A 13398-nucleotide genomic window follows, 5' to 3' on the forward strand; every position below is an offset into this window, starting at 1 on the left:
GTCACTAGCTTCCAAAAAGACAAACATATTGTGTGCTCGACCGCACAGGATCGTACGACGACGTCATGTACAATATCACTCGTCGATTTCAGTAACCTATGGCTGTTATCTGACGTTTGAAACATAAACAAAACCAAAACTTTATTTCTCCAAGAGGTGCCATTGAGGACCTAAAACGATCACTTCTGGTACGCTTAGTATGGTAGGACAGCAGCCGTTACATTTCTAGTGCGTTATGGCTGGTATGTGCTCTAGCTTGTAAGCGTCCCGCCGGCCGGAGTGGCCGAGCGGTTCTAGGCGCTTCAGTCTGGAGCCGCGCGGCCGCTACGGTCGAAGGTCGAATCCTGCCTCCGGCATGGATGTGTGTGATGTCCTTAGGTTAGTTATGTTTAAGTAGTTCTAAGTTCTAGGGGACTGATGACCTCAGGAGTTAAGTCCCATAGTGCTCAGAGCCATTTTTTTTGGAAGCGTCCCCTTCAAATAAAACGGACTGCTGAGAGATTGTCAAGCCAGCACTCACCAACCATTACTATTGACGAGCTATGGCACGCAGCTGAAGCAACGTGGAATGGCGCCATCCGCGCCCCGTCTGACTCGATACCCAGATATCGTAGAATGACTACATAGGTGGCAGCGCCTTGTACTGTGTTTGTGCATAAGTTCGTAGAGTATGTCCATAAGTTTAAAGACAACAGATACACATAACAGAGACTTTACCCATCTCTGAAACCGCGTGACCGCTGCGGTCGCAGTTTCGGATCCTGCCTCGGGCATGGATGTGTGTGATGTCCTTAGGTCAGTTAGGTTTAAGTAGTTCTAAGTTCTAGGGGACTGATGAACTCAGAAGTTAAGTCCCATAGTGCTCAGAGCCATTTGAACTTTAGCCATCAATAGTATAGTATCCTTTACTATTTACGACAGTGTGCCAATGCTGAGATAACTTTTCGATTCCGCGACGATAGAAATCACGTGCTTCTGAGACGAAGAACTCGTCGAACCTTGTTCGTACCGCATTTTTATTCAGAAAGGAAGATCATTGAAAGTTGCTGGATAGAGAGCAGAAAAGGTGAAAATCTGAGGACACACGATCAGGTGACTAACGTGGGTGCAAAGTGATTTCCCAACCCAAGACCTGTATGGTGTTTTTCATTAGTTTAGCAGAATGCGGGCTGGCGTTATTGTGGAGTAGTATCACTTCACACAGTCTTCCTGGTCGTTGTTGTTGGATTGTGTTTGCTAGACACCTCAGTTGTTGACACTAAATGTCAGCAATGATGGTTGCACCTACATCAAACCGTCGTGTTTCCACCAGATGCATAACATTATCTTTTGTAGAAGTGCGCAAGTCTTTGTACGGGGAGTTGCTGCTTTGTTTGGGTTCGACCATTTCTTCCTTTTCCTTATGTTAGCATAAAGACACCACATCTCGTCACCAGTAGCGATACAGGATACGAATGGGCGGTGTTGTTCACGAGCCATTTGATGACGAGCAAGCAGAGTTGCACATACGGCCACAAGTTGATTTTTGTGATTTTGGCCTACACCTTTGGGGTACCCATACACCCGATTTTTGAACGTTCCCCATTGCATGCAAATTAGCGCGACGGTGGAATGATGAATTTCATCACACCTGCCAGTTCTCAAGCTTACAAGCTTGAGAATTTACAGCTAGCTAATAGTATGTAAGCTCAAATAGCAATAGTGAACTACACATAAAAATGACAACCAATATGCAAAACAAAATCTCTAGGAGATTATGAAGCATCCTAATACTGAATACTGCATACAACAGAGACATCTAAGACTTTGTTTTCCTCCTTCTACGCTGTAAAAGTACAATAAGTAGAATTTCCTTATTTCCTTTCCTCGTGTTGTAATTTTAATGACAGTGTAGTTTCATTTTCACTCGACACTGCCTCTGTTGCAGGCGTTCCGCAACGAGGGACCATGGCCGCACCGGAGTGGCCTGCAGAGCATGCTGTACTACCGGAAATACGTCAGGCCCGACTGGTTTCGGGACCGCTGCGGTGTCGCCGTCACGTGAGTACACCGCTAGTCCTGAGTACAAGCGAGGATGCCTCTCTCTCAGAAGGTATCGCATCGCACGTGTCAAAGACTGTCAGCAATTGTGTTCAGCGTTTCTTTCGTCACCTCTCGGTGCAACAATATAATTAAGAATGAAAAACGCAATACTGTTTATGTTCTAGGGGATTAATTTATTTAGTTAACAGGTTTTCCGCTTATATGACCATCATCAGACTTGATTTATCGTGGCCAAAGAAGTTACAATATTTGTGAATAACACTGGAAAGATGTTACTCGTTTAGATTGAAGCACGAACACACAGCAAATGCCAGTTTTTACAATGAACTGAACGCCCTTAGCTGCTTACAGGCGTTGACATACGTCAACGGGGACAGATGAAAATGTGTGCCTCGACCGGGACTCGAACCCGGGATCTCCTGCTTACATGGCAGACGCTCTATCCATCTGAGCCACCGAGGACACAGAGGATACCGCGACTGCAGGGATTTATCTCAGGCACGCCTCCCGCGAAACGCACATTCTCAACGTATTGTCCCGCACTACATTCGTAGTGCCCCCGCCCATTATACTCATTACTCGCGGCGCGTTGCCGATTCCCGTAAGAGTTCGGGCACTGTTTTTGCATTCGTACAGAAGAAGAAGATGGTCAAGTGGCCGGTGAGCCTTAATTGTATATATACTAAGTCCGAAAGAACAGATACCATCTCAGTATATATAATGCCATTTTTGACAGGGTAGTGGTGACGCAATTAAAAAGGTAAAAAAGTTGAACGGGAAGTGAATGTAGAGAAAGCAAACCAGAAAAAAACATTAACACAAATCTCCTAAAACGTTAACACTAATGTCAATGGCAAAATAACAATTTAAATTAATTCAACAATCTCAATGAAATAAAATGAGTTCGTGATGAGAAAACTTATACTGTCCGTCTACTATTAAATATTTGCCTCTCTTTACTTTTCAAAATAAATCTTTATGTGTTATATATATGCGTGCGTGAGAGAGAGAATTATACGCTATATCAAAACAAAAACAAAATTTACGTTATTATTCCATATACTAACTGGGATTTAAATATTTGCTACCTTATTTTTAATGCTTTAGGCCCCGAATTAGTTTAATGAATAAAATTCTTAGTGAAAATACTTTTATCATTATGTAAGTACAGCCACAGCATATTACAAAAATACTCAATAAGAAACTGAAAACTGACTGAATTATGTTACTGTCATTCACTAATGTGCTGAAAATGAGAATATATAGTTCAGTTTATGTGAAACTGCGTGCCTGTCTCACCATTTAAAGAAATTTGGATCTGCCGCGTAATGGCGGCGTATTAGTTTGCACCAGCGATTTTATTTCTCGAAGCTGCAATCTTAAGTAAAATCTGAAAAATGTTTAAATGTTTGACATGGAGGGTGTCATTATTACATAAATAGCGACAAAAGTAATGCTTAATACGTCTATTATTCGTATTTCTGATGATATAAATTTATAGACATCAGCATAAGGAAAACTATCTAATGTCGGCTACATCCAGAGAAGTTCATTAATGTTCGATATCGTTCATTATTTCATGAAGAAGACCTCAGAATTTACTACGCAATGTTCTATTCACAGACTTTAGGGCACATTGTTTATTACTCCATGTATTTTTCACAGATATTACGGAACACTATTTACTCTTTGGTAGTTAATTAAAAATATTTTACATTTACTCCCACATAAACAGAGTTTATCGCATTTTCATCGCAACAGAAAAATGTGTGTGAAATCTTATGGGACTTAATTGCTAAGCTCATCAGTCCCTAAGCTTACACACTACTTAACCGAAATTATCCTAAGGACAAACACACACACCCATGCCCGATGGAGGACTCGAACCTCCGCCGAGACCAGCCGCACAGTCCATGACTACAGCGCCTGAGACCGCACGGCTAATCCCGTGCGGCTCCATCGTAACACATATTAATAAAAATAATCAGATGCCACATGTAATGTTCTTCGATGTGATACAATTAACATTTTACATTATTCAACATGTCCATCTATATGGGAACGCTATATACTAAAGAATACCTTGAAGATGTATTATGTGTGGAATGTGATACAAAGAGTAAAAGACAGAACTGACAATTGTAACAACGAACTGTCCAGTCACATTAACAAGACCACCGGTCAAAAGATTGAGTGACTACCTCTCGCAGCTCGAGACGTGCAGGAAGAGTCTGGGGTACCAACAGGGATGTAGAGCCATAACGACTCCATTTCCGCAGACAGTTGCGCTTGGTTTCTCGGTTGAGGATACGTGGCGCTAACAGCCCAATGGAGGTGCTCCCACAGACTCTCGACTCTAGCGCTAACACAAGAGCCAATGGGCACAGAAAGGTGATATGAGACATAAAATTAAGTCATAAGTCACAGTTCTACTATTGTAAATAGCGCAAGTAATAAGATAACAAAATACCTATAGTAAAACAACTTTTTTTTTTATTTTTATAAGCCACAGACGGTGCCAAATACGTGTTAGTGAAACATTTGCAGCTGATGTAATAGTAAACTGTCAGTTACCAAAGAAAAGTACATTTTTTTCGTCTGAAGAAGCAACTCTTGAAAGAATAGCTGCAAATATTACCAATATACACTATCTGAGGACACTAATACTGTGTGTGCCCATCCTTCACCTTTATGACAGCTCGATCTCTTCTGGAGACAGTTTCAGTTAGGTGTGTAAATGTCTGTGAAGGAAAGGAAGTCCACTTTTCTGCAACAGCCGAAACTGGAGAAGGGAGCAATGTTGGACACAGCGGTCTGGAGCGAAATCAACGTTCTAACTTATCCCAAATGTGTTGCATGGGGTTTAGGACGGAACTTTGGCAGGGCAGTCTATTTCTGAAGTGTCGCCCATGTGTGTGTTGCAGCCAGGGAGAGGAGTGGTACAACTTCCGGCGCAAAGTCAACCAGCCCTTAATGCAGCCTAGATCCGCCAAGCTGTACGTGGGACCCATAGACCAGGTGGCCGAAGACTTCGTCAACAGGTAAGCCGTCATATAAGGCAATACACTGATTTCGACGTCACTCCGTCCTGTAAAAGTTGCAATAGTATCCGCATACGGCCCTTACCCTGTACACCTTCATCGAGTGCACTTGCACAGAGAATAGTGCCCTTGTGAGATACAAGTCACCCCTGACCATTTCCTTTTACGTTGCACTTTAGGCATAGGAAAGCGGCAAACATTTTTCATCTATGGCGTAATCTGAAGATTCATAAGAGATCCACAGAAATGGCAAGACTTGAAATTCAGTTATACTACATCACATATACTATACGCTGAGTGCATAGAAATAAAACCGAACAGGGAAAGTAGACAAGCAATCATCCTGGATGAACCTGGCCCATTGGAAGCATTCAACACAGAGCAGAAAGAAAACACAGACTCTACAATGACAGGTCATAATTAATGAGCGACACGTTGTCACAAAAATGGAGTAGGTAACATTTTATTAACAAGTGACACATTGATGGAGACAGTCCGCAAATGGAAGACAATAACAAGTAACATCAGGGCGTTGCATCTAGCTATAACTGTGGAAGGTTGTTTCTTAAACAGGCACGTTAAAATAGTAATACCGACGCCCTTATACTTTGAATGGTCGCTGAGGTAGTTAGTACGTATTAGGTATGTTAAGTAATAAGGTTAAAAACGTGTTTTGTAGAACTTTTTACAAAGATTGTGAAAAAAGATCTATTTAGTTAGTTATATGGTAGAGCATCGATAAATGTAAATGTAAACCTAATTCTATAACATATCCATAAATAAAACTTGTGTGTGTGAGTGTGTGTTTGTGTGTTTGTGTTTTTATGTGTTCCACACCTCCTCTTAAACCAATGAATCGATTTCAACCAAATTTATTACACATACTACTTACTGTCTGGGAAGAAGTACTGTGAGTGTAAGAAACTCCTCGTTCCAATAAGGGCGGGGGAAGGAGTGAAAAAGTTTGGCAATCCCTGACATCTAAACTGCCTTGGACGATTATCATGTTGTGTAGGTAATGTCACAAAGTGTTTCAGGGATATAATGGTCACAGCTGAGCAGAAAGGGGGGAGGGGGGGGAAATGGATAAATGGATAGCGAGAGGAGGAGAATAAGGACAGACAGAGAAAGGGAGAGAAGCAGATGGGTAGGTACAGGTGGGAAGATGAAATGGGCAGAGTGGGAGGAGAAGGATGAGATGGATATAGTGGAGGAAAAAGTGGGAAACTGAAAAGTTGTGTGAACGAAATGGACAGAGAGGGAGGAGTGAGGATGGAGGAGTGAAGAGGATATGGACAGAGAGAGACTGGAGAGTAGGTAGAGTAGTAGAGGGAGGATGTAGGAATACATGGACTCAGAGAGATGGAGGGAGGAGATGGTCAATGAGAGGGGGTAGGACTAGATGGATAGACAGAGGAAGGAGGAGGGGAGAAAGAGATTTACATAGATAACGGGGAGATACGGGAAGATTTCAATTAGATTACATCGTGGTCAGACAGAGATTCCGAAATCAGATACTGGACTGTAAGGCGTACCCAGGAGCAGATATAGACTCAGATCACAATATAGTAGTGATGAAGAGTAGGCTGAAGTTCAAGACATTAGTCAGGAAGAATCAATACGCAAAGAAGTGGGATACGGAAGTACTAAGGAATGACGAGATACGTTTGAAGTTCTCTAACGGTATAGATACAGCAATAAGGAATAGCGCAGTAGGCAGTACAGTTGAAGAGGAATGGACATCTCTAAAAAGGGCCATCACAGAAGTTGGGAAGGAAAACATAGGTACAAAGAAGGTAGCTGCGAAGAAACCATGGGTAACAGAAGAAATACTTCAGTTGATTGATGAAGGGAGGAAGTACAAACATGTTCCGGGAAAATCAGGAATACAGAAATACAAGTCGCTGAGGAATGAAATAAATAGGAAGTGCAGGGAAGATAAGACGAAATGGCTGCAGGAAAAATGTGAAGACATCGAAAAAGATATGATTGTCGGAATGACAGACTCAGCATACAGGAAAGTCAAAACAACCTTTGGTTACATTAAAAGCAACGGTGATAACATTAAGAGTGCAACGGGAATTCCACTATTAAATGCAGAGGAGAGAGCAGATAGGTGGAAAGAATACATTGAAAGCCTCTATGAGGGTGAAGATTTGTCTGATGTCATAGAAGAAGAAACAGGAGTCGATTTAGAATAGATAGGGGATCCAGTATTAGAATCGGAATTTAAAAGAGCTTTGGAGGACTTACGGTCAAATAAGGCAGAAGGGATAGATAACATTCCATCAGAATTTCTAAAATCATTGGGGGAAGTGGCAACAAAACGACTATTCACGTTGGTGTGTAGAATATATGAGTCTGGCGACATGCCATCTGACTTTCGGAAAAGCATCATCCACACAATTCCGAAGACGGCAAGAGCTGGCAAGTGCGAGAATTATCGCACAATCAGCTTAACAGGTCATGCATCGAAGCTGCTTACAAGAATAATATACAGAAGAATGAAAAAGAAAATTGAGAATGCGCTAGGTGACGATCAGTTTGGCTTTAGGAAAAGTAAAGGGACGAGAGAGGCAATTCTGATGTTACGGCTAATAATGGAAGAAAGGCTAAAGAAAAATCAAGACACGTTCATAGGATTTGTCGACCTGGAAAAAACGTTCGACAATATAAAATGGTGCAAGCTGTTCGAGATTCTGAAAAAAGTAGGGGTAAGCTATAGGGAGAGACGGGTCATATACAATATGTACAACAACCAAGAGGGAATAATAAGAGTGGACGATCAAGAACGAAGTGCTCGTATTAATAAGGGTGTAAGACAAGGCTGTAGCCTTTCGCCCCTACTCTTCAATCTGTACATCGAGGAAGCAGTGATGGAAATAAAAGAAAGGTTCAGGAGTAGAATTAAAATACAAGGTGAAAGGAGATCAATGATACGATTCGCTGATGACATTGCTATCCTGAGTGAAAATGAAGAAGAATTAAATGATCTGCTGAACGGAATGAACAGTCTGATGAGTACACAGTATGGTTTGAGAGTAAATCGGAGGAAGACGTAGGTAATGAGAAGTAGTAGAAATGAAAACAGCGAGAAACTTAACATCAGGATTGATGGTCACACAGTCAAAGAAGTTAAGGAATTCTGCTACCTAGGCAGTAAAATAACCAAAGACGGATGGAGCAAGGAGGACATCAAAAGCAGACTCGCTATGGCAAAAAAGTCATTTCTGGCCAAGAGAAGTCTACTAATATCAAATACCGGCCTTAATTTGAGGAAGAAATTTCTGAGGATGTACGTCTGGAGTACAGCATTGTATGGTAGTGAAACATGGACTGTCGGAAAACCGGAACAGAAGAGAATTGAAGCATTTGAGATATGGTGCTATAGACATATGTTGAAAATTAGGTGGACTGATAAGGTAAGGAATGAGGAGGTTCTATGCAGAATCGGAGAGGAAAGGAATATGTGGAAAACACTGATAAGGAGAAGGGACAGGATGATAGGACATCTGCTAAGACATGAGGGAATGACTTCCATGGTACTAGAGAGAGCTGTAGAGGGCAAAAACTGTAGAGGAAGACAGAGATTGGAATACGTCAAGCAAATAATTGAGGACGTAGGTTGCAAGTGCTACTCTGAGATGAAGAGGTTAGCACAGGAAAGGAATTCGTGGCGGGCCGCATCAAACCAGTCAGTAGACTGATGACCAAAAAAAAACCAGGGAGGTGTAGAGGATCAGAGAGAGCAAGAGGAGGAGTTTGACAGGGAGAGAGGGGGAGGAAATAGAGGAGGCGGAAGGCGATGGAACGAGAGAGTGGGAGGGTGAGAGGGACAGAGGAGGTAAGTAGGCGAGAAAGGGATGGACAAAGGGGGGGGGGGGGGAAGATGTACAAATGAAGGGGGAAGGGTGGGGAAGATGTGCAAATGAAGGGGGAAGGAGGAGAAGTGCAGAGAGAGGGGGAGATGATCATAGAGAGGGCGAAGGAGGAGATGGACAGAGACAAGGGAGGTGAAGATGTGTGCAATGTGACATATTCATATGTGGGTGAAGCCACAGGTAAAAATCAGTGTATACTGTGTGTATAGAAACTCGATCGATTCCAAATCTAGTAGAATACTATTTATCATCTGGAAAGAAGTACTGTGGGGATAAGAAGCACCTAGCTCCTATTGGGGGAGGGAGAAGGATGAAAGGGACTGATGATGCCCAACATGTAGGCTGGCCTGCTCATTTTGACATGTTGTGTGGTAGTATCGAAATGCATTCCATGATATGTGTATGTAATTCGATACTACCCACCAAACATGTCAAAATGTGCAGGCCCGGATATGTGGATGCACATGGGCGTGTCTGAGCAGAGAGAAGGGGATGGAGAAGATGGATAGAGAGGAAAACGTTAAGATAGACGGAGAAATGGAGAAAGGAAAAATCGCTCAAAAGCGGAAAGGCCGCTGGACCTGATGGGATACCAGTTCTATTTTACACAGAGTACGCGAAGGAACTTGCCCCCCTTCTTGCAGCGGTGTACCGTAGGTCTCTAGAAGAGCGTAGCGTTCCAAAGGATTGGAAAAGGGCACAGGTCATCCCCGTTTTCAAGAAGGGACGTCGTACAGATGTGCAGAACTATAGACCTATATCTCTAACGTCGATCAGTTGTAGAATTTTGGAACACGTATTATGTTCGAGTATAATGACTTTCCTGGAGACTAGAAACCTACTCTGTAGGAATCAGCTTGGGTTTCGAAAAATACGGTCGTGTGAAACCCAGCTCGCGCTATTCGTCCACGAGACTCAGAGTGCCATAGACACGGGTTCATAGGTAGATGCCGTGTTTCTTGACTTCCGCAAGGCGTTCGATACAGTTCCCCACAGTCGTTTAATGAACAAAGTAAGAGCGTATGGACTATCAGACCAATTGTGTGATTGGATTGAGGAGTTCCTGGATAACAGAACGCAGCATGTCATTTTCAATGCAGAGAAGTCTTCCGAAGTAAGAGTGATTTCAGGTGTGCCACAGGGGAGTGTCATGGGACCGTTGCTGTTCACAATATACATAAATGACCTGGTGGATGATATCGGAAGTTCACTGAGGCTTTTTGCAGATGATGCTATGGTATATCGAGAGGTTATAACAATTGAAAATTGTACTGAAATGCAGGAGGATCTGCAGCGAATTGACGCATGGTGCAGGGAATGGCAATTGAATCTCAATGTAGACAAGTGTAATGTGCTGCGAATACATAGAAAGATAGATCCCTTATCATTTAGCTACAAAATAGCAGGTCAGCAACTGGAAGCAGTTAATTCCATAAATTATCTGGGAGTACGCATTAGGAGTGATTTAAAATGGAATGATCATATAAACTTGATCGTCGGTAAAGCAGATGCCAGACTGAGATTCATTGGAAGAATCCAAAGGAAATGCAATCCGAAAACAAAAGAAGTAGGTTACAGTAGGCTTGTTCACCCACTGCTTGAATACTGCTCAGCGGTGTGGGATCCGTACCAGATAGGGTTGATAGAAGAGATAGAGAACATCCAACGGAGAGCAGCGCGCTTCGTTACAGGGTCATTTAATAATCGCGAAAGCGTTACGGAGATGATAGATAAACTCCAGTGGAAGACTCTGCAGGAGAGACGCTCAGTAGCTCGGTACGGGCTTTTGTTAAAGTTTCGAGAACATACCTTCACCGAAGAGTCCGGCAGTATATTGCTCCCTCCTACGTATATCTCGCGAAGAGACCATTAGGATAAAATCAGAGAGATTAGAGCCCACACAGAAGCATGCAGACAATCCTTCTCTTCCGCGAACAATACGAGACTGGAATAGAAGGGAGAACCGATAGAGGTACTCAGGGTACCCTCCGCCACACACCGTCAGGTGGCTTGCGGAGTGTGCATGTCGATGTAGATAGATGTAGAAATGGAAAGAGAGAGAGAGGGAGGATGAGATGGGCAGAAATGTTTGGGGGGGGGGGGGGGGGGAGATGGAAAGACGTAGGTGATTGGGAAGATGAACATACGTGGGTGAAGAAGAAGACGGAAAGATAGAGGGAGGAGAAGGAGATGGGCAGAGAAAGGAGGAGAACTGTACAATATGTGTGCCGTACTCGTAAGTGGACGAAGCTGTGGATAAAAGTCTAGTATTGAGGTAAATGTCAAAATATTAGCCCAGTGCAAAGGCTCTGAGCACTATGGGACTCAACTGCTGAGGTTATTAGTCCCCTAGAACTTAGAACTAGTTAAACCTAAAACAAACATCCATGCCCGAGGCAGGATTCGAACCTGCGACCGCAGCGGTCTTGCGGTTCCAGACTGCAGCGCCTTTAACCGCACGGCCACTTCGGCCGGCCCAGTGCAAAGGTCAGAAACTAGTTTTTCATGGAGAGAAATGCGAAGTTGCTCATTCTATGTAAGATAAAAGAGTGGTATGTCTCGACTATTCTACTAATCGACCACAATTGGAGTCCGTTATCTTATACTTGTATTCGGGCATAACAATGAGCACAGTTCTGTAAGGGAACGACCAAAAACTCTTAACTGTTGGTAAAGTTAATGGTAGGCTAAAATTCATTGGTAGAATACAGGGGGACTGGAGTCTGTTTGCAAAGAAGAATGCACAGATAACATTTGTGTGACTCATACTTGAATATTGCTAAACCGTACGGGCCATATGTCAAGTCGCAGAAATTGGGGACATGGAGCGTGTACAAAGTAGGAAGGCGCGAATAGTTTGACCAGCCAGAGAGAGGGAGTAACAGACATGTTGAAGAATCTTAAGTGGCATACAATCGAAGAAGCGTGCATCTTGCGATAACCTGTTCGAGAACCGTCTTTAAGGGCGAAAAATACCAATATTCTTTAGCTGCCTATTTAAACTCCGTCCAGGCGAAATTGAGCAGATATCATTTCGCATTGTGGCGTATCTGCAATCGTTGTTAGCACGATCCATCCATGAATGCTACATGAATGATCCTCAGTAAGGATGTTTAAAAAATATTCGCCCAATTTTAGACTACCTATTCTACGTGAATGGAGGTAAAATGTGGAGTGAACTATAATGAAGGTAAAGCCTGTGGCGTAAGCCTGTGACCAGGTTATTGGCCTGACTGCAGACAATTGCAGACTTTCTTCACTGGGCACTAGGAGTGGAAGGCTGGTGAGCCCACGGGCCGGCCGCCATTTGATAGCAAGCTGAGTGGACCTAGAGCTGCCTTGGAGGGAACAGGATAAAGAAAACTCCCCGCCCGTATCGTCACTGAACACGGGACCTCCAGGGGAGGAGTCTAGTACTCTACCTGTTACAATACCACTAAGAGTTATTGACGGGATTAGAAACTTTTTATTCTCAAAAGAACCATCCGATTTGACAAAGGTGTATATTTACTCGTCGGCACACACAACCCTGCGGGCACTTTCAACAGTATGTTTAGTGCAAAAGTTCTCCTTTGTCCTTCAAAAATATGCAATTTGCCCACCATATAAGACATGCAAAAGGTTTATGGGATAAAGATCTACTTTAGTTGCCAGTCATTTCTTAATTCATTCGACGACCGGTTTCGAATAATAAAGCTTCATCTTCAGATGCCTACTAATAGTTGTGGGAACATAAATGTGTGGCTGTAGGTTCAGTCAGTTCCTTGTCTCGTGCTGTCCAGGCATGCGCTGTGGCTCCTCGTCCAACACTCCCAGGCGTTTGAAGTGGCTGGTTCCCCCCCGCCCCTCTCTCCACCCTCGGCCGCTCCATTAATTCATTAATTATTTGGATGCATCTTAAGATGAAGCTTTGTGCTTCGAAACTGGTTGTGGACCTTTATTCTACTAATATGTTCCTCATTTTGTATGAGAAAGGTAGTCTAACTCATCTTCTTTTGTTCAAATGTTCAAATGTGTGTGAAATCTTATGGGACTTTTTTACTGCTAAGGTCATCAGTCCCTAAGCTTAGACACTACTTAACCTAAATTATCCTAAGGACAAATACACACACCCATGCCCGAGGGAGGACTCGAACATCCGCCGGGACCAGCAGCACAGTCCATGACTGCAGCGCCGTAGACCGCTCGGCTAATCCCGCGCGGCTATTCTTTTGTGAACGTGTCCGGAGTTACTGCCTTCACTGCTGTTGCTATGCTTCCAAAGTGTTAGAATGAGGGCACATAAATGGAGTCGTTGAGTTACCACAACATAAAAAGACATACTAAGAAATCCGAGGGATTTTGAGGCCAATGTGGCATTGCTGGTACCGTCCGCGAATGCTTCGAGCTATTAGATGTGCTGTACTATACTCTCGACGAAAATCTCGTTGCAC

The 13398-nt window shown here is 43.2% G+C and overlaps 1 protein-coding gene and 1 non-coding gene across 2 annotated transcripts in view; one reads left to right on the plus strand and one right to left on the minus strand.

The window, feature by feature from the left end:
- LOC126482389 (probable cytochrome P450 301a1, mitochondrial) overlaps positions 1-13398 on the plus strand; it is a 165206-nt gene that overhangs the window by 99733 nt on the left and 52075 nt on the right. The window contains exons 4-5 of the mRNA XM_050106496.1: positions 1928-2040; positions 4968-5084. Coding sequence (XP_049962453.1) covers positions 1928-2040; positions 4968-5084 — 230 coding nt within the window. The remainder of the gene's footprint in view (positions 1-1927; positions 2041-4967; positions 5085-13398) is intronic.
- Trnat-ugu (transfer RNA threonine (anticodon UGU)) lies at positions 2432-2505 on the minus strand. Its single transcript has one exon. It is a non-coding gene; the product is annotated as a tRNA-Thr (tRNA).

The sequence above is a fragment of the Schistocerca serialis genome, chromosome 5 (genome assembly GCF_023864345.2).
Source record: "Schistocerca serialis cubense isolate TAMUIC-IGC-003099 chromosome 5, iqSchSeri2.2, whole genome shotgun sequence".
Taxonomy (NCBI): Eukaryota; Metazoa; Arthropoda; class Insecta; order Orthoptera; family Acrididae; genus Schistocerca; species Schistocerca serialis.